The sequence below is a fragment of the Sinocyclocheilus rhinocerous genome, unplaced genomic scaffold (genome assembly GCF_001515625.1).
Source record: "Sinocyclocheilus rhinocerous isolate Xijiao unplaced genomic scaffold, SAMN03320098_v1.1 scaffold675, whole genome shotgun sequence".
NCBI lineage: Eukaryota > Metazoa > Chordata > Actinopteri > Cypriniformes > Cyprinidae > Sinocyclocheilus > Sinocyclocheilus rhinocerous.
The window spans coordinates 1,485,755-1,509,103 of record NW_015629520.1 but is presented as its reverse complement, the minus strand read 5'-3'; the positions used below and the strand labels follow the sequence as shown (position 1 = coordinate 1,509,103).

Below are 23,349 nucleotides of genomic sequence, written 5' to 3'. Positions count from 1 at the left end.
GTGCTGCTTTACAGAAGAGGAAGAGAAAACTAGAGGTGCACGTAAAAATCTGTTCATATTTTGTCTTCTAACAATTCTAATGGATTCACAAGTTTCAAAACCAATGTTCTAAAGCAGCAGTTCTCAATCCTGTTCCTTGTGTTCCCCTGCTCTACATCTCTGTCTCTTTCTCTCTCTCTCTCTTTCTCTCAAGCATGAACACATGTTAGACTGCACCCCATAAACACAATCAAGCCTAGAAAAAACCCAGTCAACCACCCCTTTAATTGATTTTTCCGTACATTTCTGCCATATGTACATTAACTGACAGTCACCACTGATAAGCTACAACTAAATATATTGTAGAAACTTAATTTTCTGTAAAGTTGCTTTGCAACGATTTTTATCGTGAAAAGCACTATACAAATAAACTTGAATTGAATTGAATTATTCTTAAACACTGTATACATTTATCTGACATTTCAGAATATTGCTGCCAGTGTCTATGGCTACGTTTATACTGGCAAAAAAAAAAGAAGTTTTTTTTACTCACATGTGACACAGATCGGATATTGTTGCACACATGTAAACACAAACATCCACACAGGATCAGATTTTTTCCACATCCGTTCTGAGCCACTTCCAAATGTGCTTTTAAATCAGATATATATCCGATATCTCGACATCTGGCTACGTCTGGACTAGGCTTGCTGCGGTAGGCCTACTCTGTGTTACCGATACAGGTGAGACAATGGCAGAGGATACATGAGAAATGCAAGCACTGTCACCGACAGCCAATTTAGTTTTAAATTTCTTTTTGTTTTCATTTTGAGAAGCCTGTCGACTTTTGCTGTTTACATGACATTACGCTACATTGTGGAAGACATTTGTTGCTGTTTTTTGGTTCCATAGTTTGCTAAACGTTGTAAACAAAAACTTTATAAACATTTTCGTTAATAAAAATAAGCTAGTTTGTCATTGTACTGTTTTATTGTTGTTGTGCTTTTCATTAAGAATAATAAAGAATCCATCTGAAAAGCATTCATTTCAGTTTTAATGAAAGGTGTAAAGATGTAAGCACAACAGACAATTATCTTTTCTTGCGAGACAGCAGGATTGCGAATTCTAAAGTGAAAGCATTCTTAAGCCCCAGTCCTGGTGTTACCAGTAATACTGGTTTTGTTGCAAGACAACTTCCTCACAGTGACATCAACACATAAATTTAATTCCCGTTGGATTTCCAAGCCATCACAAGGCAAGGGAGACACACTTGCTCACAGATAATTTTTCTTGATGCCAGATTATGAAGCAGATGTTGCCTGTAAGCCTTCACACAAAAACTCAACTTCTTTTATTGAGGCGGGATAAGGCACATTTGGAGGTGGTTTGAAATGCGATTCTAATCTGATTTTTACAGATGCATCTCAGTCTGTACACTCTGGCTGCTCAAATGGAATTTCAAATTGTCGTCTTCCTCATTCTTAACGTAACGATAATGTAAAAAAAAGGGTGATGCACGGCGAAGTCAGCCATGACTACATGGAATATCACAATACCTACAGAGTTCTGCACCGCGACTCAACATCCCACTTATTAGGAGATGTGAAACGGTGCACCTCCATTTTGCCTGCATCCGTTTTGGAAGCCTCGTCACTAGGGCTGGGTTTTGACACAAATTTCACGATTCGATTTGATTCTCGTTCACAAGCTTGCGATTCCATTCGATTACTGATTCCATTCGATTACCAATTCGATTCGATTCAATATTGATTATTTTGGATATATATCAGGTACAGTACATGCCAAATTTTCTCAAGGAAAAAAAATCTCTCAACTAATGCTGTAAAATATACATGAGAGTAGGGTTGGGAATCAAAATAGATTTTTAAGGTCAGGAATCGGATACTTGTTGTCAAATTAAAATTTCGATTCCGCCTATCGATTCCAATGCGCGGTACAATGATTCGTCTGTTTCATTCCTCAACCTTTGACGTGTGCGATTAATGTTGTGATCACTTGGTTCATCCGTGCAGCGTACAATCACACCAGTGTGATTTGAGCACTTAAATCTGCGTTCGCGCTGCCGTTGACCTAAAGAGAGCAGCTGTCATCTGTCAAAAAAGAGACACAGGATAAATGTTTGATATCATTATTTAATCACATTGGAATCTAAACTGGGAATCGAAAAGAATCGGAATCGATAAGCAGAATCAGAATCGGAATCGGAATTGATCAAATTAAAATGATACCCAACCCTACCCAAGACCAATGTTACATCTTGTAAAAAGGGGCATAATAAGGTGCCCTTTAATTGAAAGCGGACTGATTGAAAAGCTTGGTATTGGCCTATTATTTTTAAAATGTGAGAAACAACTGCCTGTTCAGAATTAATACACTGTTAAACATGTGTTGCAATTAGCACAACTTAAAATATTTGCGTTAGAATTATCTTCACAGATTTAACTTGAAATATGCTATTAAAGGAGTCATATGATGCTGCTAAAAAGAACATTATTTTGTGTATTTGGTGTAATGAACTGGTATTAATGTGGAGGAGATGATCAGTTCATGTGCGCCTCGCGCTGCTGCGTCTGTTGAACTGAGGCGCTACAGCGATCTGTCACTTCGCATTAAACAGCGCCAAAACGCCATTTGTTGTTTGAATATTGCAATACAATGGACAAAATTTGAAATCTGAGACTTTGTTTTATATTAAAAGTACCAAAGCAGAATGCTTATTGCCAGGGGTGCACATACGTTTTTCAGCCTGGTTCTCATAAGAGAACCTGGAGATTTGGTTTGGTCCTCACACTGCACATAGAGTGACCCATTAAATATAACTATAAAAAATAAATTAATAATAGTTATAATATTATTGCACTTAAGTTAGTTATCTTTTTAAATAAAATAATAAACAAAATAATAAAGTGTGATAATACTATTATATTTTAAAATAAAAAGGGAGTATTAAATACAAATACAGTCATTTTATAATAAACTTAAAAATAAAATGCTAATATTTACTACTTTTTTATTTTATATGAATTTTCATCATTTTCAACCTTAAAAGAAGCAGGCTTTTATTTTGGCGGGTTGCCGGCAAGTATTTAAGTAAGTAAACACACGCTTCCGGGTTTAGCGCTGCCGAACGGCAGCAGGTAGCCTAGATTTATGCTTTCAGTTTGAATAGAAATCTTATACAGTACAGTTTGTCGATCTAAAACGGTAATTGTGCATTAACAGCTGTCATCCATGTCGGTACGCAAATGCGCGGTCTGAACTTATTTATCCGACACATTTTTTTTATTTTGGTCGCGCATGCAGACCTGCGGACCACTTATGTGCACCCCTGCTTATTGCGATATCTTGGATGGGAAGTGCCCTTCAATGTTCCGTCCATTAACTGAAAACAGGCTAGACTAATCGATTCTTGGAATTTAAGAATTTATATCGTTCCGTAAAAATGAGAATCGATTAATATCGAGATATCGATATTTTTTACCCAGCCCTACTCGTACATACGTGGGTACCCAATAATTTAGTTATGTCAAAGACTATAGAATACCCAAGACGTGTCACTCGTATTGTTTTGAATGGGGGAAAATGCAACGCTCAATATGGCCGCTCTATCGAACGAAGATCCGCCTTCTGAGCAAAAGAGCCAATCACTAATTGGTAAAGTCAGCATGTCACTTGCCGTTAGAAGTCCCGGTTGCTATAGAAACAGTCAGCGTTCTGGGACATGCGCTCCGGACTGCGCACGCACACTGGCTGGTCTAGCCTGAGAAATAAGCTTTTTATAACGCCATGTGAGCAAAATAAACAACATTTACATCACAGTTGTTGTCAGATTTCTTAGGTGATTTCAAATATGAAATTTTATCGCAAGCTTACTAAACAGTTTGGGAGAATTTGATGTTTCCCCTTTCAAAGAGATAGGAGTTGCACTTGCATGCCCGAGAGGCGTTTCAAAGATGGCCGCTGAGTGACATGACTTGTCTTAAAGGGACTTTGGTTATGTCTGCACACACTAATCTGTTTTGCTAATTTGCTTCTGAACAACAGAAATACAGCGGTTATCATAGTTACCCATGTAAACAAAGCAGCGCTGTGAATATAAACACTATTTTATTAGGTGTTATACAGAGAAAATTTGAAAAATGTTTACGAAACCTTACTGAAGAAAGTCAGTTACCGTTCATCCATTATGTTTCCCTGTTTAAAGTGGTAAATACGCTCCCACACCTTGCTCTTCTTTCAAGCGGACATTTCTCTGAGCCAGCAGCGAGTGACACAAAGAGAACAAATGCATGCAAGGTCTGACATAGAATGAAATTAATTTGTTTTCCACTCCAAATATCCACTTTTCAAAATAATGTATTTTAAAACATAACATTCAAATGATTAGGCTACATTTCGACTAGTCGACTACTATTTCCAATGTCGACTAGCGACCTCAGTTCCGTTTAGTCGACTAAGCTGCGTCCCAAATGACACACTATACACTATGCTATACAGCGTTTTTGGCCGTTTTCGCGGATATATGTAAATGCGAATCGTTTTGAAAATGTTGTCGTACACGTGAAACTTTTTAAAAACACAAGGGAAATATTTTTCAGTTTTTGACTACACCGTTGTCGTGTAAACGTAGCCTAAGAGGCAATATGGGGGTATTTTTGGATACAGCTTGAATTTGACACAAATTTTAAAATTTAAATTAGACATGACATGACACAGGTTCGGTGACAAGAAGACAGTCTTCTAGTTTGGGCACTTGTAAGCAACACTCCATCTAGTTATACAATAGTTTCAAATGTAAATGTTTTAGTGAATTAGGCCATTTTCACATTCAGCAACATTCCTTCAGTTTCTAACTGAGGAGACACAGGAGACTTTGTTGGTTGGTTTACAAGTGCACACACACACTCTTTCTCACTCATCTTGTTCTGTGAGCTTCACACTCTTCCTTTTTAACCTGCCTGAAGTATTCATTACTAGTTTTGTGGTTTAAAGCAAGGCTGTAAACCACTGAAATCTTAACTTGGGCAGCATCTTTGTACAACAAAAGTAGGACAGAGAACAACACAAAATTGCAAACTCAAGTTAGACGGCAAGTTTACAATGCATCACATAAGTAAATCAGCTAATTTAATTAATTTAAAGTTTGTGTGTCTTCATGTCTGATCGATGTAGAAATATATTTTTAAAAATGGTGCAGAAATGCATATAAACTGCTAACAGAGTGACCTAAAAGAGTGGCAAAAGGTTCTAACCTTCAATACAAAGTTAACACATACTTTAAAGGGATAGTTTACTCAATAAGTTAACTATAAGTATTTCATTTTTGGGTGAACTATCCCTTTAAATTAAACCCTTGTGCGAAAAGCTACAGATATGGAAACCAAAAGATAAGATAACCATCTTGCTCAAAGACCCTTAGTTTGAAAATCAATGACATGATATGTTACTTTAAATCCTCTTAATGTTTAAAAATAATAATAATAATTCTTGTTTTCAAAATATCTTTGGTATAGACATTTTACAAACTTTATTTATTGAATGCTCTTACTGACCGTAGTATCAGACAATCACACCCTCCAGGAAGATGATGGCCACACCTCTACTGTGTAATAATTATTATGCATTTTGGCAGAGGTCAGCCCTTCCCCTCTGTACGTGACTGGCTATCTTTCAGTTCCTGCCACATTCTTCTGGTATTTAAACAAGAGAGGCTGTTTCATACCTTACTGACACAGGTTTCCTCTCCTGATACTTGTTTCTGGTAGGCTATAATCTTAAAGAACTCAACATGGGACTTAACAGTCAGAGGATTATGAAAATAATCTCCATCCTTTCTGTGGGTATAACCATGTCTGTTATCATGCTGAACTATCCAGGACAAAGGACAAATTGCCCCCATAAGGAAGAGTTGGTCTTCAATAACTTACTAAAGCAAGATGTTGGAGAACTACAAGCTTGTTCTGCTATTATCCAAGAAGACATGGATGGAGTGGACAAGGAGGCTTTCAGGAAGCTCCTGGCCTTTAGAAAACGAAAATCCCTGCTATCAGAGTCATTCTATCTCAACGCCACCAAGGATTGTCCATCCTACATCAGTGATAGAGGGTTTCTGACTGTTTCTCTCAGTAAAGAGGAGAAAGATTTCCCCATTGCTTACTCCATGGTGATCCATGAGAAGATTGAGATGTTTGAAAGGCTCTTGAGAGCCATTTACACTCCTCACAATGTGTACTGTGTTCACGTGGACCAGAAGTCTCCTGAGATCTTTAAACAAGCAGTAAGAGCCATTGCATCCTGCCTGACCAACGTGTTTGTGGCCAGCAAACTGGAGAGTGTGATTTACGCCTCCTGGTCTCGAGTTCAAGCGGACATCAACTGCATGCAGGATCTGCTAAAGTCACCTGTCCAGTGGAAGTATCTGCTCAACACCTGTGGCACCGATTTCCCCATTAAAACCAATGCAGAAATGGTCCAGTCTCTAAAATACCTGGGTGGAAAGAACAGTTTGGAGTCCGAGGACGTAAAGGCCAAAAATTGGCGCTGGCAGTATCATCACAATGTTACAAACGTTGTGACTCGGACAGATGTCAAAAAGGCGCCTCCACCAATACAGAGCCCTATGTTCTCAGGAAATGCTTACTTTGTGGTTTCAAGAGAGTTTGTGGAGCACATCTTCAAAAGCAAAGAGATTCAAAACTTCATGGAATGGGAGAAAGACACGTACAGTCCAGATGAGCACATGTGGGCTACGTTACAGCGGATGCCTTCAGTACCAGGATCTAATCCTTCAAACATCAAGTACCAACAATCGGACATGAACGCGATTGCTCGTCTGGTGAAGTGGAGCTACCATGAAGGAGATCTAAAGAGTGGAGCTCCCTACCCACCATGCACTGGAACGCACAGACGGGCAGTGTGTGTCTATGGAGCTGGGGACTTGAAATGGATTGTGCAGCAACACCATCTTTTGGCAAACAAGTTTGATCCAGAAGTAGATGATATAGCAATCAAATGTATGGAGGCTTTTTTAAGGTACAAAGCTATTTATGGTCAATCATTACTAACAGTTCAAAAATCTGACATTATTTTATGATGTTTTTAATAACAGGTTCAGAAGCTCTCTTTATATTTTTGTAAATAATGCATCAATCTTTTTTATTGATATGAAATATATTGATGTGTAAACTGGTGTACTGTGTGGTAGGAAATACAGTGTGGCATGTGAACTTCAGTGACTTTACTTAAAGATTGTCATCTCTGAGGCACCATTAGTGACTAACCTAAATACTATAATCACAAAGGAAACAATAAGACAAACACATAGAGTGGTTACTTTGCTTAAATATCACTATGGAAAGTACTCATACACTCATAAGGAAATATCCTTTGTTAACAATCTTAGTATTTTACATAGACCAATTTTATAACACTAATATTCTACACTCACCATATTTGCATCCGAATATACACTACTGATCTGTAATGTTTGTTAATGAGCTATCTATGAAAGCTGTTATGAAGGGCTGCCATTTTTTAAGAAAGGATTCAACAAACCAAAAATTATATGAAATTCTCGTTTTATATGCAATGATAATATAAGCATGAAAGCGAATGTATGCAGTGGGTTATAGAGTAACAAATTCTGAAACAAGTTAACAAGAAACCGCTGAAAAATATTCGGTGGAAAACCATTTGATAAAATATCTCCCTGTTCAAACCACAGAACAGCAACATTGTGCACAAAGAATGTCTAGGTAAATATGTAATAAAATAAAGAAGTCAAATGTTAACTTACTGTGTGACCCAAAAAGCCCCTTCTTGTTAGATGCTTAACCACACACTCTTTCACTTTTTCTACTGACAGCCATTCAAAAGTAACTGTGTATTCTGACTGGTTTCTTTTACAAACAGCATATGCTTATGATTGATCAGATAATACTGCCCAAGTGATTTAAACTACTAAAGTATTAAAACAGCTGTTATGTGGGGATCTGTGCTAACCGAGCAAACACAATTGAGATGAATGGAAACGTTAACCTCAGTGTGCTTAAATACAAAGCTCGTTTGTTAAGCTGATATTGTGGTGCCCTCTACTGGAGACTCATTTAAATAGACTCTGACTCTAAAGCGTTGCACTCTACTACAGAATGGCTTTATGTTGATTCTAATTTTGACCTGATGTGGACTCAAAGCAGCTATAGTCTGTAACTTCTTTTAACAGCAATGACGGTAGCCAAACCTAAGTGGTGAGTCCTAGAACAGGAATACAATAATAACAGAATGTTAATTTTACTCACCTGTTTTACTCACTTTCTTTCTTTTCTTTCTTCAGTGAAACACAAAATTAGACTTTTTCTTGAAACACAAACGGAGGGGGCTTTTTCAAACAATACAAATGGATCCTAATTTGAAACGCCAAGCTCGAAAAACGACAAGTGTGTCATAAAAGTAGTCCATACAACTTGTGGGCAATATTCCAAGTCTTTTGAAGCCACACGATCCCTTTGGGTAACACTTTATAATAACGTTCAGTTGTAAGTCATTTATAATTGATTAGTTAATGATGAACTAATCATTTACAAAACATTCATAAGCAATTAATAAGTGATATGCTAACAATTTGTGTATGTTTTGTTAATTCATTTACAAGTCATTTACAAGTGATTAGTTAATGATGAACTAATCATTTACAAAACATTCATAAGCAATTAATAAGTGATATGCTAACAATTTGTGTATGTTTTGTTAATTCATTTACAAGTCATTTACAAGTGATTAGTTAATGATGAACTAATCATTTACAAAACATGACTATACATTCACGATTAAGTAATATGCTAACAATTTACAAATCTCGTCAGTTATCTTAAAAAATAGCATCATGAAATAATCAAACAGATCCTTAGTAAAAGGTTAATACACTGAAAAAAATTTTTAAGGTAAGTGGTTGCAAACAATATATTTTAGCTACATTTAAATAAAAAAAATGTTTAAAGTTAGTCAACTAAATTTGTTTATTTAAATGTAGCTCAAATAAATTGATTGCAACCACTTATCTTACATTTTTTTTAGTAAATTCAATGAATCGTTGTTTTCAGTATAGTTACTAGTTAATATATTATTATTCACTTATAAATCATTGAAATGTCAACATTGTACTATTATCGCACAGCGTTATAAATACCCCATGTGTGTCAGAGAAGACATATGTCTACACCCTCACCAGTCAGCCCTGCGTTTACACAACAGGTTTTGAATACTTTGTAGTGTGTACTGCAATGTAAGGGCTGACTGGTGAGGGTGTAGACATATGTCTTCTCTGACACACGGAGTATTTTTTAACGCTGTGAGATAATAGTATAATGTTGACATTTCAATGATTTATAAGTGAATAATAATATATTAACTAGTAACTTATTAACCATTTACTAAGGATCTGTTTGATTATTTCATGATATGCTATTTTTTTAAGATAACTTGTGACCGATTGGTAAATCGTTAGCATACTTAATCATTTGTGAACGTAGTCATGTTTTGTAAATGATTAGTTAATCATCATCTAATCACTTGTAAATGATTTATAACTCAATCTACAAAACAGAGATAAAAAATATTAACAAATCACTTATTAATCATTTATGAACACATAGTTATGTTTTGTAAATGATTAGTTCATCATTAACTAATCACTTATAAATGCCTTACAACTGAAAGTTATTATAAAGTATTACCTAACTTTGTGAGAGGAACAGCCTGAAAGTTAAGCAGTTATTCACTGAAAGTAGTGCTGTCTACCGTTGTTGCCTTCAATAACTTTCGCCGGTCTCATTGAAAATGGCGCCTTTAGTTTTTGCGGGTCACGTGACCAAATACAGCCTATTATAAAAGCAACCGCGTGTTATATTTCATTCAGAGCGTTGGAGGTACTGGGCCCTATTTTAATGATCTAATCGCATGGTCTAAAGCACATGGCTCAGGTGCACTCAGGGCGTGTCCGAATCCACTTTTGCTAGTTTAAAGATGGGAAAATGGTGAGCGCATTGTTGTAGAACATTCACAATGACAATGTGATTTTTGTGTGGAAGTTTACTTGCAAGAACATAACGTACAAGAACCCCACCCTCCCAAACCATTAATGCAAGTGAACTGGAGAAATGTTATTGGTGCAATACATTTTTGCTTATTTCCTTTGTCTCATTTGTACATTTCTCCACATTCTTTAATCATACAAGACATTCAGCAGTAAACAATATGTGGTATAACTGTGAGATGTTCAGTGAACAGATGACAAATAACGCCAGACTTTGGCCCTAAAAATAACATTGCAGTCATAAAAATATATTAATCTTTCTCCTTTGTGGCCTTTTGATATAAATATAGATATTTAAATGTAATGTATAACATGCATCGACTAGTTCGAAAACGGAGTGCCTTAACTAAGAGCAAGATACAATAGGAACTAGAACATGTTGACAAGATCTGCTTACTGAAATTATACATATAAAAGGTTATTAAAATGTTTCACGCAGAAATCAGATGCCATCTGACAAGTGCTTGGCACACAAATGCAACAGGGAGAAGAAAAAAAAGTCACATAACGTAACAGGCAGCCGAAGCTTTAAAGGGACAGCTCACCCACGAATAAAAATTCTGTCATTATTTACTCACCCTCACGTCATTCCAAATCTGTATGACTCTTGTGTGGAGCACAAAATAAGATATTTAGCAGAATGTACAAGCTGCTCTGCTCATTTTCAATGAAAGTGAATGGGGACCACAACTATCAAAAAGAGCAGCTGGGACATTCTGCTAAATAACTTCTTTTGTGTTTCACAGAAAAAAAGTCATATGGGTTTGGAATGACATGAGAGTGAGTAAACGATGGCAGAATTTTCATTTTGCGGTGAACTATTTCTTTAAAAGGCACTTTTCTGACATCAAGATCTTGCGTTCTCCAGTTAAAATACATTCTTTTATTCTTCCAGCTTCTCTCTTCAACTCCTCGGACTCACTCTGGCACTGCAGCGGTGGCGATCTCCACCTTCCCACGCATGTCCTGGTCAATCCTAAATAGAAAAAACAAAAAAAATGTAACGGTGTAAGGGATCAGAATCAAAACCATACCAACACTTCAATTTGATTCAGAAAGAACAGCCGTTTATACACAAATCAATACACAGACAAGGTCACAAAAAGGTCTCATGACTTTACACTCAAAGGTTTAGTCTGATCACCAAGACAACTTTTTTTTTAAATGAGGTTAAAAACATCATTATACAAACACAACAAGCAAAAAGATCATTTAAATCAATTAATATGGAACGTAAGTCAGTTGATTCGGCATCGTTCATTGTACAAACTGGCTGAAAACATTTTTTGAAGACAATTTAAGTGAAGCTTGTGCACAACGCAGTTGGTAAGACATTCTAAGTGTTTTATACTATCTGATGTAGACTACACTCTAATGCTCCGTCATGGCCCACTGTGAGGTTTACACAATGCATTTTGTCATGTGTAGGGGTTGGACATGCAGTGAGCAGTAAGAATGTGCATTGGCCAGACATGCATTTGAAAAAAATGTAAACCACCCGTGACTTTACTGTTCAAATCCTTCACCATAAAGTCTGATTTACTAGGATGGTCATACATACCATACTAACAGTGGCAGAACTGAGAGGACAGAACGTCAGAATCTAAATCTGTGAGATGTTCATTTCAAACACAAGCAAGTTAGTGCATTTGGCCAAAAACCTGAATGAAATTAATTCATAACAGTTACTGAATTATTCAGATGTGGAGTTTCACTAGCCTCCAATGTTCCCTCTATACAACACACTTCTATGCAGACCCAAAACTCACTGCAAACTCAAAAATGTGTGGCAAAAGCAAAAGCTTTATCGAATTCAGAGCTAAATTAATGTTCTAACAAGATTTGATAAATAACTAAATGTATGTCTTTTTATATATATATATATATATATATATATTTCTATATAAAATGTATAAATTATGTAATTTTATATTCAATACATTTTTATAAATAAAGCGGATAACTAATTACAAATTATAATATCTGCATAATTTAAATCAAGTGTTTAGTACATAGGAAAGAAAGAAATACTGCAGAACCTAATTTTTGTTCTCATTCGTTTTACATCATACCTTGACAAGTCACTTTTTTCCTCAAATTATATCAAATGTTGTCTAGTCCTTTGAACCCCACTGTACATTATTTCAGTGTTTTTAGTTATTTTATAAACGAAAACGATGACGACGTCTACCAAAATTAACTGAAGAAATTAAGAATATTTATGTATTTATTATTTTATTTATTTTAATAAATAATGAATAACCTTACAAAAGATTTTAATTGCTTTGGATGGTTTTTATTTTTTTATGGTGAACAGCAAGAAAACTGAAACTGCAATAGCGATAAGACAAAAACGACAGGAAATACTGCTTGCCTCAGTAGATTTTATAATAAAAGGTCAATGCTGGAATTTCAGAGCAAGTCAACACTTTTGCTCTGGAAATGTGAGACAAATTGTGCTCAATTTAAAAAGTGCAAAACAGCTGCATTCACAACAAATGATTATAGTTAGATGGCTCACAGCAGGAATTTAGCATCTTGACGACAATCAAAGAAGAAGCTCAAAAAGCAACTTTTGGTCCAGTGACCAAGTAAAGGTGTACACTTAATAAAGCCAAACGATTAATTGTTAGTTTCGTGCAATTCAAGCAAGGTCAACAGAGATACGGCAGGGATCTCCGGAATGAAAATACAGATACCTTTTACGTTTTTTCCTATTTTTTTCTTCGTCAAACCTTAGAGGAAAGGCAGGGAGAAGGATTAGGGCATAGAGAGTTTCTGAAGATACCACAGCCAACAGCAGCTAGTACTTGGGAGCAGATCAGACTTTCGGTAAAGTAATTAAAAAAGCTGGAATACTGATGAGAGATGAGAGCAATATGGAAACTTCAGTACGGAAAATAATCATTTAGCATAGCTTGTCAAAACAGTTTCAGAGTAATAAACGTACAGTAGAAACTGATAATTTCCTGTAAAAAAAAAAAAAGGACGCAGGAGGCAGAAGCAGCATATTAAAGGGATACTTACTGTTTAATGCAGTCTGGTATGGAAACATACTCCATCGGGACAAGCTCAGCCAGGTCTGTCAGGCTGTACACATACTTGATTTTCTGGCTAAATTTTGAGCTGTAATAGAAAGATTTACATTGAATAATGCATTAATAAGATCACTGCAGGAAATCAATTCATATTAAAACATATCTGAGGGGAACTAGAAAAGGACTGACCTTATAAAAGGTTTTGTGAGGGCCAGGAGGGTGCGAATAAACCAGGACGGGTGCACAATCATCAATGATTTCAAATTCTTCCTTAACCTGTATCAGAACAATTTTGTGTGAATATAAAATGTAACTTTTTTGTTTTTTCAGGGTTCAGAGTTTCTATATATTAAAATTGACTGAAAATAAAAATTTTATTATATTATTTTTTAATTTGAGAAAATTGTAGTAATTTTTTTTAAATAATACAAAAAATAAATTAATATTATGCATTTATTTATTTAAATATAGCATTATTATTATTAAAATGTTTTTACACAGATGTTGACTTGAAATTGGCTTTCTGGGGTTAGAACAAAATGAAGACAGAATGAGTAATTTAATTGGATAGTTCACCCAAAAATAAAAGAAATAAACTTTGTTAGCAAAAGCTATCAATGAGATTCTCACCTTCGATCTATTTGCTGATAGCATTTTCTGAGCCAGCCCACACTGGGCATCTTTCGGCGGGAAGTGGCTCCATTCAGGTATACAATCATGTAGTTCTCAGCTACAAGCAGCTCTAGAGTTCCTATGACATACCTGAAAGATACACAAAATGTTAGTTGCAAAACTACCTGAGGTTTGAGGCATCAAGTGAGGACTTCTCTACATCACCTTCAGGGCTGCTAAGTCCATTGTCTATTGTCAATAGTAGTCACTTTCAAAGCAAGCAGCTTTGATCATTTACTCATGATCAAGTCATCCTAGGTGTATATGACTTTCTTCTCTCAGACGAATACAATCAGAGTTATATTGAAAAATGTCCGGAGCTTACGCTACGTCCTACGTCATCCGCTGGAACGCCACTCTCTCGTGAACGCACGTACAACAGTTAGCGGAAGCTAGAGATTACCGTTTATAACGTTTTAAATATGGATATTTTTCTTACCCAAACGCATCGCTTCACTTCAGAAGGCCTTTATTAATCCCATGACAGAATTTTAATTTTTGGGTGAACTAACCCTTTTAAGGTGGGGTCGCATTAGTGAAATTTGGACAGAATTTGGGGGCAAAAAAAGTCCATTGTCTATTGTCAATAGTAGTCACTTTCAAAGCAAGCAGCTTTCTTTTGGCACGGAATCCACGTAACCCATTGCTAAATCTGCGGGAGGAAATCTTTCACATCACACGAAATTCCAGATTCTTATTGAAATGACTGTATTTGACCCATGAAAAAAAAAATAATGAAAAAAAATCACTAAACAATGGTAAATGTGACCACTAGACATGCTAGTTAAAGGGATAGTTCACCCAAAAATTAAAATTACCCCATGATTTACTCATGATCAAGTCATCCTAGGTGTATATGACTTTCTTCTCTCAAGATGAACGAAGATCTTACGGGTTTGGAACAACACGAGGGTGAGTAATTAATGACAGAATTTTAATTTTTGGGTGAACTAACCCTTTTAAGGTGGGGTCGCATTAGTGAAATTTGGACAGAATTTGGGGGCAAAAAAAGTCCATTGTCTATTGTCAATAGTAGTCACTTTCAAAGCAAGCAGCTTTGATCATTTACTCATTATTAAGTCATCCTAGGTGTATATGACTTTCTTCTCTCAGACGAATACAATCAGAGTTATATTGAAAAATGTCCGGAGCATGAATTTTTTTCCAGTGTGGTCGCTTTACAGATGTCTCAGATGCCTCTGTTTTAAAGGGATCTTGACCAGAATAAGCCATGCGGGGCATCACTAGAAACAAACCGGTTGAAAACAGCCATCTAGAACTTACTTGAAAAGATTGTCCATGATGTATCTGTAATTTGGTTGATTGCTCTCAGGCATAAAGCAAACAGCAAAGACGATGATGGCATTCAATCCATCGCCATAGTAACCTGCGAAAAGGGGAACCATGTTTGAAAGTGGCTACTGGCAAATGTTTGAACGTTAGTTTGCGCTTTTACAGCAATTACACAAGTTGACTGATCTAATCCATCTGAATCAACAGCTCAGTCTGTGTAATTGTTCATTATATAACAGCATGCGACAGCTGTTAGATGGCAAAAGGGAGGGGGAGGAAGTGCAAAAAGGAAGAAAGACAGATGGTAACAGGCTCTTCTGACTGAGAGATGATCTGGAAAATGTCTGTGGCGTTATAAATGACAGTAAATGCCACAGTACTGCTCTAAAAGCACCAAAGGAGCTGTTCTATGAGTGAGAATGCTGCTAAACACCATAAAACACCTCTAAATGTTTTCAGTTTCACCCACTGACAATTTCGACCATGGACAATTTCACTTCCTGAATGGTGCAAACAGAAAGCGTCCTTGTATAGATAACAGACAGGACACATTGGTATGGAAAGGTGCGGTAACTGACCTCCATGGCCGATAACCCTCTTGTAGGGCTCAATGGCCTTCATGTCCACCCGGTGCTCCTGCTCTCCGATGTGGAAGACTCTCCAGCGACGGCCCTCCTCGCGTTCCTCCGTGCTGGTGAACTCCTGCACCGACTCCACTCCTTTACGCAAGAGGTCCGCATTTTTGGGTTTTGGGAGGTCATCTGACAAGGGAAATAAAGGGTTTATTTGACTTAATATTTGTTATTTTTGAGTGTATGTGCGCTGTTTTCTTTTAGCGTTCAGTTGAGTGTCCATTTATATGATCAGGAATGATGCTTTACTGATTCAGAGTTTAGAAAAAAAACGTTCTGAGAGTAAAATCTACCTGCCAAAAATTAAAAATGAAAAACTAAATTCATTACACTCGTCCTGTGGTCTTTACTCTTTACCAACTAGAAAGCTTCTGTGCGCCAAAACAAGCAGACAAATTAAGGAGTATTAAACAAAAAAAAAAACTGTTTTAGTTTTGGCTAAAAATCTCAGATAGCATCATACGTGTCATCTTCAGTACAATCCATTATAGGACGCTCTGTGAAAATATCCAGTCAAGATGGCAGATTCAAGTGAATATACAGGTTTTTATTGAAGTATGACTGAAACGGCAATGATGTCTTAGAAGGTAACTGCCTATGTAGACAGTAGGTAACACAGTAGACATCAGGGCAGCTAGCTAGGTTTTGGAACAGAGATAATGTAAATACAACATACCTACATACATACATGCTAGTGCTAGTTTCTACCAGTTCATTATGGATACATCTGTCATAAGAATCTTTGTGAAAAAGTGCACTTAATTGTACTGAATGTGCATTTGTATTGTGCCGGGACAACTTCTTTATGTTTACAGACGTGACGTAATGACGCAGTCATGCTCGAATTTCCCGCGAAAACCTACCTGTACCACTCAAATTAGAAAACATTATTATAAGCTAACCGTTGTAATTCGGGCTAAAGTAAGGCGATAGTTTTGAACACTGGCTGGTTATGTACTTGCTCAAATATTGATTTCGGATCATTTTTAACCAAAAAAAGTTACGGACTGCAGCTTTAAATCTTAAAAGTAGATTAAAAAAAATAAAAAAAAATAAAAAATCCCAAACACTGTACTTGCAAATAATAAAATATGAATAAAATAAAAAGCCAACTCCCTTACGGAAATGAACCATGGTTTTACTACAAATAAAAACATGGTTTACATAGTTGAACCATGGTAACCAATGGCGCTTTACCACTGCATGGTACGGCACGGTACGGCTCGATACATTTCACTTTTGGGGGGTTTTCCACTGGGTACAGTACCTGGTACTTTTTTTAGTACCACCTTGGTTGGGGTTCCAAGTGAACCGTACCGTTACCAAAACGTGACGTGTAAACTCTGCTGATCACGGATTGGCCAGAGAAAATCGTCACTACCTGCACGGATTGGCCGGAAAGAATCGTCACTACCTGAACTTGCGACACAAACACAAAAGAACCGCTAGATTTAAATCAGCACAGCCAGCGAAGGATCGAACGCAACTGTTTTGAACGAGGGCACCTTTTTTTTAACAACCAAAAAGTTTTGTTGTCTGTTGTGGAAGAACAGACGTTCCTCTCGTTGATAGCAGAGGAGCGGATCCAGCGAGAGCTTGATGGGGCGACGCGGAATGAAAAAGTTTTTTTTAGGAGTCGTGGTAGTAGAGGCGGCGCAACTATAACGACATGTGAATAATCCCGCCCACTCTAAAGCGGTACTGAACTGCAATGGAAACGCAAACCGTGCCGAGCCGAACCGTGCCGTGCCGAGTCGTACCACGCAGTGGAAAAGCGCCACAAATTACCCATGACTTTTCTACACTAACCATAGTTTACCCATGGTATCTGTGGTTATACTAATGGTAATCAATCCGCTAAAAAACCATGGTTAATACACTTCTACTACAATAAAACCATAGTTAATTTTCTTAAGTGACTGAGTGTACTTAAGAGTACACTTTCATCACTATGACTCTTAACATAATTAAGTACACTTTTAAATGTGCACTTTGTAATAATCCCTGATAGCACACATATATCACAGAGACGTCTATTTGCAAGACACATTTTTTAGAGTGTTTGCTCATCTGCAATATGTCTATAGGACTATTCCTATCAGATGTCAAATAGAAGTTTAGAAGATGTCTTTAAGATGTTTATAATTTAGAATGTATGCAAAACTGACATCTTAAAGACGTCTTGTACACAGCAGATGCTTTCCAGATGAAGCGATCTTTAACAGACATCTTGCAGACGTACCTGCGCTATCTGGGATGTCATATTAAACGTTTTACTTCAAAGTACAATTTAAATTATGTTTATATAAACTTTTATCGTAAAAAAGTAAACTTATTTTGATGTGTTGACAAATATACTAGAGCACATGTAAAGTACTTGATTATAATTTTAACTAGTGTTATTCAATATTACATTTAAAGTTAATACATTTTAAATGTACTAGATTGCAATAACATCATTACAAATGTTAATTTTACAAATGCACTTAAATACACAACAAACACATTTCAAAAGAAATGACATTAAAGTATACTTTAGTTTACTATAAATGCTTGTCAGAACTTTTATTTAATCAAACTTTAATTAATTCAATTACATATAAAGATGTATTAAAGTCCTACTTTTTTTTTACCCACTTAAGTATTATTTCTATAATAAGTATGCCTTTAAAAACATATGCTACAATTCTTTTTCACAATGGAAGGCTGCAGTGTTTTTGCCTTTAAATTCAAAAGTGATTCATTTCCAGCTTTAACAAAAATGATCAGGACACCAAAATGAGGCTGATTAACAGAATCAGATCTGATGAGATTGGTGGAAAAACCATGCACAAATCAAAATCCAACCATCAACATTCTCCAACACAAAAACAATGGATAGCCTTTGATTTATAGTGCCATATCATCCCATACCAAAGGGTGATATCGCAAAAAGAAAATGAAATCAATGCTGTAGGACTTGATCAGGGAGTAAAACATCCAGTCAGGTAACCTTACCACAAACCGCAGGCCAGTGGCCTGTCGCAAACCAGTGAGAAGAAACAATCCTTCCAGGAAAGAGAGAAGAGAGCAGCGGGACAGAAAAACAAAACAAGAACACATAATACTGTTTAACCAGGAGTTATTACACAATGTCGGTCCATGAAAAGATCTCTGTAATGTTAGTGAGTAAAGAACATTTCTACAGGATCAGAAAAGCATGAGTCTGAATGGCTGCAAAATGACTAATTAATCAGATTAGTTGCTGTTTGGGATTATGTAATAAACCATTAACATTTAAAGGCTAAACCACAGTCATACCTTCCCACTCGAACTCGTTGCTGTTGTCTGAAGGGGTGTCTATATCATCCAGGTCCAGCTCTGTACTCTCATCCAGCTCATCTGACAGGACCGAACCCTCACTGTGGTCTAGGTTTAGGCTGATGTCTGGAGCCAAAAGCTTCTTTTTGGTTTTCTTTGCACTGTTTAGGCCGTAAGACTGTGAAGCTGCAATTAAAACATAATTGATCACAGTGTTTTCTGAACATAGTAACAAATGTATAATTGTCTCTACATATTCATATATGTGACCATGGACCACAAAACCAGTCATAAGGGTCAATTTTTAGAAATTGAGGTTTATACATCATCTGAAAGCTGAATAAATAAGCTTTCCATTGATGTATGGTTTGTTAGGATAGGACAATATTTGGCCGGGATACAACTAAAATCTGGAATCTGAGGGTCCAAAAAAATCGAAATATTGAGAAATCGCCTTTAAAGTTGTCCAAATGAAGTTCTTAGCAATGCATATTACTAATCATAAATTTAGTTTTAACATATTTACAGTAGGAAATTTACAAAATATCTTCATAGAACATGATCTTTACTTAATATCCTAATGATTTTTGGCATAAAAGAAAAATCTATCATTTTGACCCATACAATGTATTTTTGGCTATTGCTACAAATATACCCAAGCGACTTGAGACTGGTTTTGTGGTCCAGGGTCACATATTTGAGTATCATTATTGCTTACCAGGTGCTCCTTCACCAGAAGAGCCGGTGAAAAGCTCCTCATCAAGTTGAATATCTTCCTCTTCTGGCAGTGGCCTGGCAACCCAAATAAAACACATTCAAACTTTCTGTAATATAATTTACAAATCTGCTATCATTTAAACCAGATCTTTAAAAAAAAATCCAACATCAATCAACCTACTCCATTAAAATGTGGTCACAACACCACAAATGCAAGTTCGCTATTTTACAACTATTTTGAACGTGGCTCATCCTATTGAAATCGAAAATGTATAACTCTTTTGATTCTTTTGGTTTTCATTTGTTTATTTTATATTAAGCAGCTATTTTTGCTCTGATGCCAGACTTATTCTTTTGTTATGAATAACCTTAACATTTTGAAAAAAAATTATATTATTTTTCCCCTGCTATGAATTAAATGAACATTAAAAATGATATTTGTTTAGAGTGTAGACACTCATTAATTTCTAAACTAAAAAAAGAATTTAAAAAAAGTATATTATTTTTCCCCTGCTATGAATTAAATAAACATTAAAAAGGATATTTATTTAGTTTCTAACTTCTAATATTTATTTTAGCTTCACTCTTTAATTTCTAAACTAAAAAAGAAGAAAAAAAGATGGCATACCTTTCGTTTGTTAATTGTATAATCTGCAATAATTATCCACTTTTTACTTTAACACATTTATTAATATTAAATATTGAATTATAGTATATAATATATTATATTAAAATCGTTCTAATAAGCTAATTTGCTGCTCAAGAGATTTCTTAATAATATCATTGTTGAAAACAGTTGTGATGAAAATTCCAGTGTTTTTCAGGAATTTTGGATGAATAGAACAGCATTTGTTTGAAACAGAAATTTGCAACAATGTAAAAGTCTCTAATTTCACTTTTTATAAATGTAATGTGTCCTTGCTAAATAAAACTATTAATTTATTTCAGACCCCAAAAATCTTTCTGCCCCAAACTTGAATGCTAGTGTATGAATAAAAAAATAAATAAAAAAATAAAACATTTTGGTCATATCGCCCGCCCACTGCTACCACACACACACACACACACACACACACACACAACATCCTACCTGGGGAAGTCCTCATCTTGCCACTCCTCCTTTAGCTCCACCCCTTCCATTCTCAGCCGCGCCTCTGTGGTAGCAACCGACTCCTGGTGCTCAAAACTGAAAGCAATTAAAAAATGAATTCACCTATTAGGCAACTGTTTTAGTTTTAAAACAAATCTAGTTCATAGCATGTTATTCACTCACTAAAAACATCTGAGTTAAAAGAGTCCAGAGGTCCAAATCCGATACTGGCTGATAGTCATTCATCAGAGCTACAACTGTTGTAGTTACGGAGAAATGACTGCAAAGAGCTTCGAACTGCCTATTAAGACCACTGCACGTTAAGACGCGGTGTATCACATCTTACGACATAGAAAGATCCATTTGGGCCTCTTTGGTGCGTTAATCTCGAACACAAAGGCATGTAAACTCCTGAGGACTTCATATACAATGATTTCTGTTACATACGAGATAAGCTCTTTTACAAATGGAAGTCGGCGAAAGAGTTTCACCTTCTTTGGGGAAAGATCTGGGTGGTGACTCTGGAAAGGCCTGAAATTCTTGGAGTGTGTTCAAAGTTCAATGTTTTCGCCGTAAAGAACAAGCCTGCTCTTATTTCTTGGAAGCAGATTAGGATGCCCTTTTTGATAGAACTAAAGTCATTTCACAGCAAGATCACTGGTTGGGGCGGGACGCTCCTCAAGACCACAGACTGAATTAAAAAAATTATACTAAACACTAGATTCAGCGTTTGAATATATTTATAATTTAGACTGTAACAAAAGAGCACAAAGCTCAGAAAAACAATATTCATCCTAATGAGCGGTGTTCAGACTGGAATACTAGCATACTGCTTAGTGTGCAAAAATTGTGAAACAGTATGCAGTACGCAATTTCATACAGTAGTAGGCCAGTTATCTCCTCAAAAGAAAAAATAGTAACATTTTAGTAACATTTTCATTTTCTATGCTGTTTTCAAAACTTTCACCACAATTTGGTATGTCTCTAAATAGTTTAAAAGCTTTGTTTGGGTGATTTTGCACTAAAAATTACATTTATTTTCATTCATTATTTATTTCAGTTTTAGTCATTTTAATACTTAAACTATATTCCAGTTAGCTGCCAAGACAACATTTCTAATTTTGAAAAAGTTCAAGTTTTTCATCTAATATTTATAATTTATTTTTATAAAGATAGTAGCATTTTACATGCATTATAGGGATGTAACGATTCACTCAACTTCACGATTTTTTTTACAAAATGAGATTTAAGACAATTAAATCAATTAAATGTGTCCTTTTATTATTGCGTGGACAAAATGCTGCACATTTCTTAGTGAAATTGAAATATAACACAATAATAATATACTAATATAGCACTTGCATATTATTGCTCTTTTGTTGGTTTTGATTGCTTCTATTGTCCTCATTTGTAAATCGCTTTGGATAAAAGCTTCTGCTAAATGACTAAATTTAAATATAATGTAAATGTAAATAACCAAACTAAATTGAAATTTTAAAACAAGCCCCAAATAAAATAAATAAGTAACACAAATAAAATAAATCTCTTCATATAAACAAAATAAGGCTTTGTCTGTGCTCTTTCCTTTTAAAATTAGAGGCAACCACTGCATTTTAATCTTGATCCAAACAAAGATGCTGCATATGCTACATGCAACATGAGCAGTTTTTAAACTAAATTAGATTGTATAATTGTGTGTGTACAAGCTGTTATGTCTTCAAATTTTAATGAATGAGGAGTCATTCATCCACCAGCTGTTTAGTAATTTTAAAGAGACACTGGTTAACTGTGGACGGGAGCTAATTGCCATGCCATCCATGTGGTATCCGTCATACTCCTCCAGGGGGAAAGTCTGCCGCTCTTTATGCCACCCTCCCTACAAGAGATCTGCAACAGTTCATGCTCTCGAGTCATGCGACGCAACACTGCATGCTTGCTCGTGTCACTTTGTTGACATTAAAGTATTACATAAATTAACACAAAAGAAGAACTTTTGAATCCTTTGAAGATCTGTTTTTGTCCATACAATGAAAGTCAATGGGGTCCAAAACAACTTTGGACTCCACTGACTTTCACCGTATGAACAAAAACTTTGAATATCGTCTTTTGCATTCATGACATGAGGGTAGGACAATTTTCATTCTTAGGTGAACTATTTCTAAGATTTTGAAAGAGATTTTAAATAGAGGATTGATCAAACACTCAGTCATTATAAAGCAGAATCACAGACTTATAGACTCTGCTTAACGTACTTAATAAAAGTGGCACACAGAGAATTATTTATAGAAACTGTGTACACACCTGAGACTAATGGCGCTTTTCCACTGCATGGTACGGCATGGTACGGCTCGGTATGGTTCACTTTTGGGGGGTTTTCCACTGGGTACAGTACCTGGTACCTGGTACTTTTTTTAGTACCACCTCGGTTGGGGTTCCAAGTGAACCGTACCGTTACCAAAACGTGACGTGTAAACTCTACTGATCACGGATTGGCCGGAGAGAATCGTCACTACCTGC

The 23,349-nt window shown here is 35.9% G+C and overlaps 2 protein-coding genes across 9 annotated transcripts in view; one reads left to right on the top strand and one right to left on the bottom strand.

Moving 5' to 3' along the window:
• The first annotated feature begins 5,788 nt into the window (after nt 1–5,788).
• LOC107739089 (beta-1,3-galactosyl-O-glycosyl-glycoprotein beta-1,6-N-acetylglucosaminyltransferase 3-like) lies at nt 5,789–7,093 on the top strand. The gene has a single exon (XM_016551087.1). The coding sequence runs from the start codon at nt 5,789–5,791 to the stop codon at nt 7,091–7,093; it is 1,305 nt and encodes a 434-aa protein (XP_016406573.1).
• A 3,430-nt stretch (nt 7,094–10,523) lies between these two features.
• The window catches only part of bnip2 (BCL2 interacting protein 2), a 34,525-nt gene continuing 21,699 nt past the window's right edge, over nt 10,524–23,349 (bottom strand). For 2 of the 8 annotated variants that reach the window (XM_016551080.1, XM_016551079.1), the window contains 10 exons: nt 20,833–20,928; nt 19,744–19,817; nt 19,026–19,211; nt 15,672–15,854; nt 15,085–15,187; nt 13,759–13,890; nt 13,318–13,404; nt 13,118–13,216; nt 12,790–12,825; nt 11,078–11,751 (listed from right to left, as the gene is read on the bottom strand). In XM_016551080.1, coding sequence (XP_016406566.1) covers nt 11,694–11,751; nt 12,790–12,825; nt 13,118–13,216; nt 13,318–13,404; nt 13,759–13,890; nt 15,085–15,187; nt 15,672–15,854; nt 19,026–19,211; nt 19,744–19,817; nt 20,833–20,928 — 1,054 coding nt within the window. In that variant the 3' untranslated portion in view covers nt 11,078–11,693. The other 6 variants (XM_016551084.1, XM_016551081.1, XM_016551085.1 and 3 more) reach the window with 6 other exon arrangements.

Coding starts and splice junctions, on each gene's coding strand:
- LOC107739089 (XM_016551087.1), top strand. CDS start 5,789: ATGGGACTTAACAGTCAGAGGATTATGAAAATAATCTCCATCCTTTCT.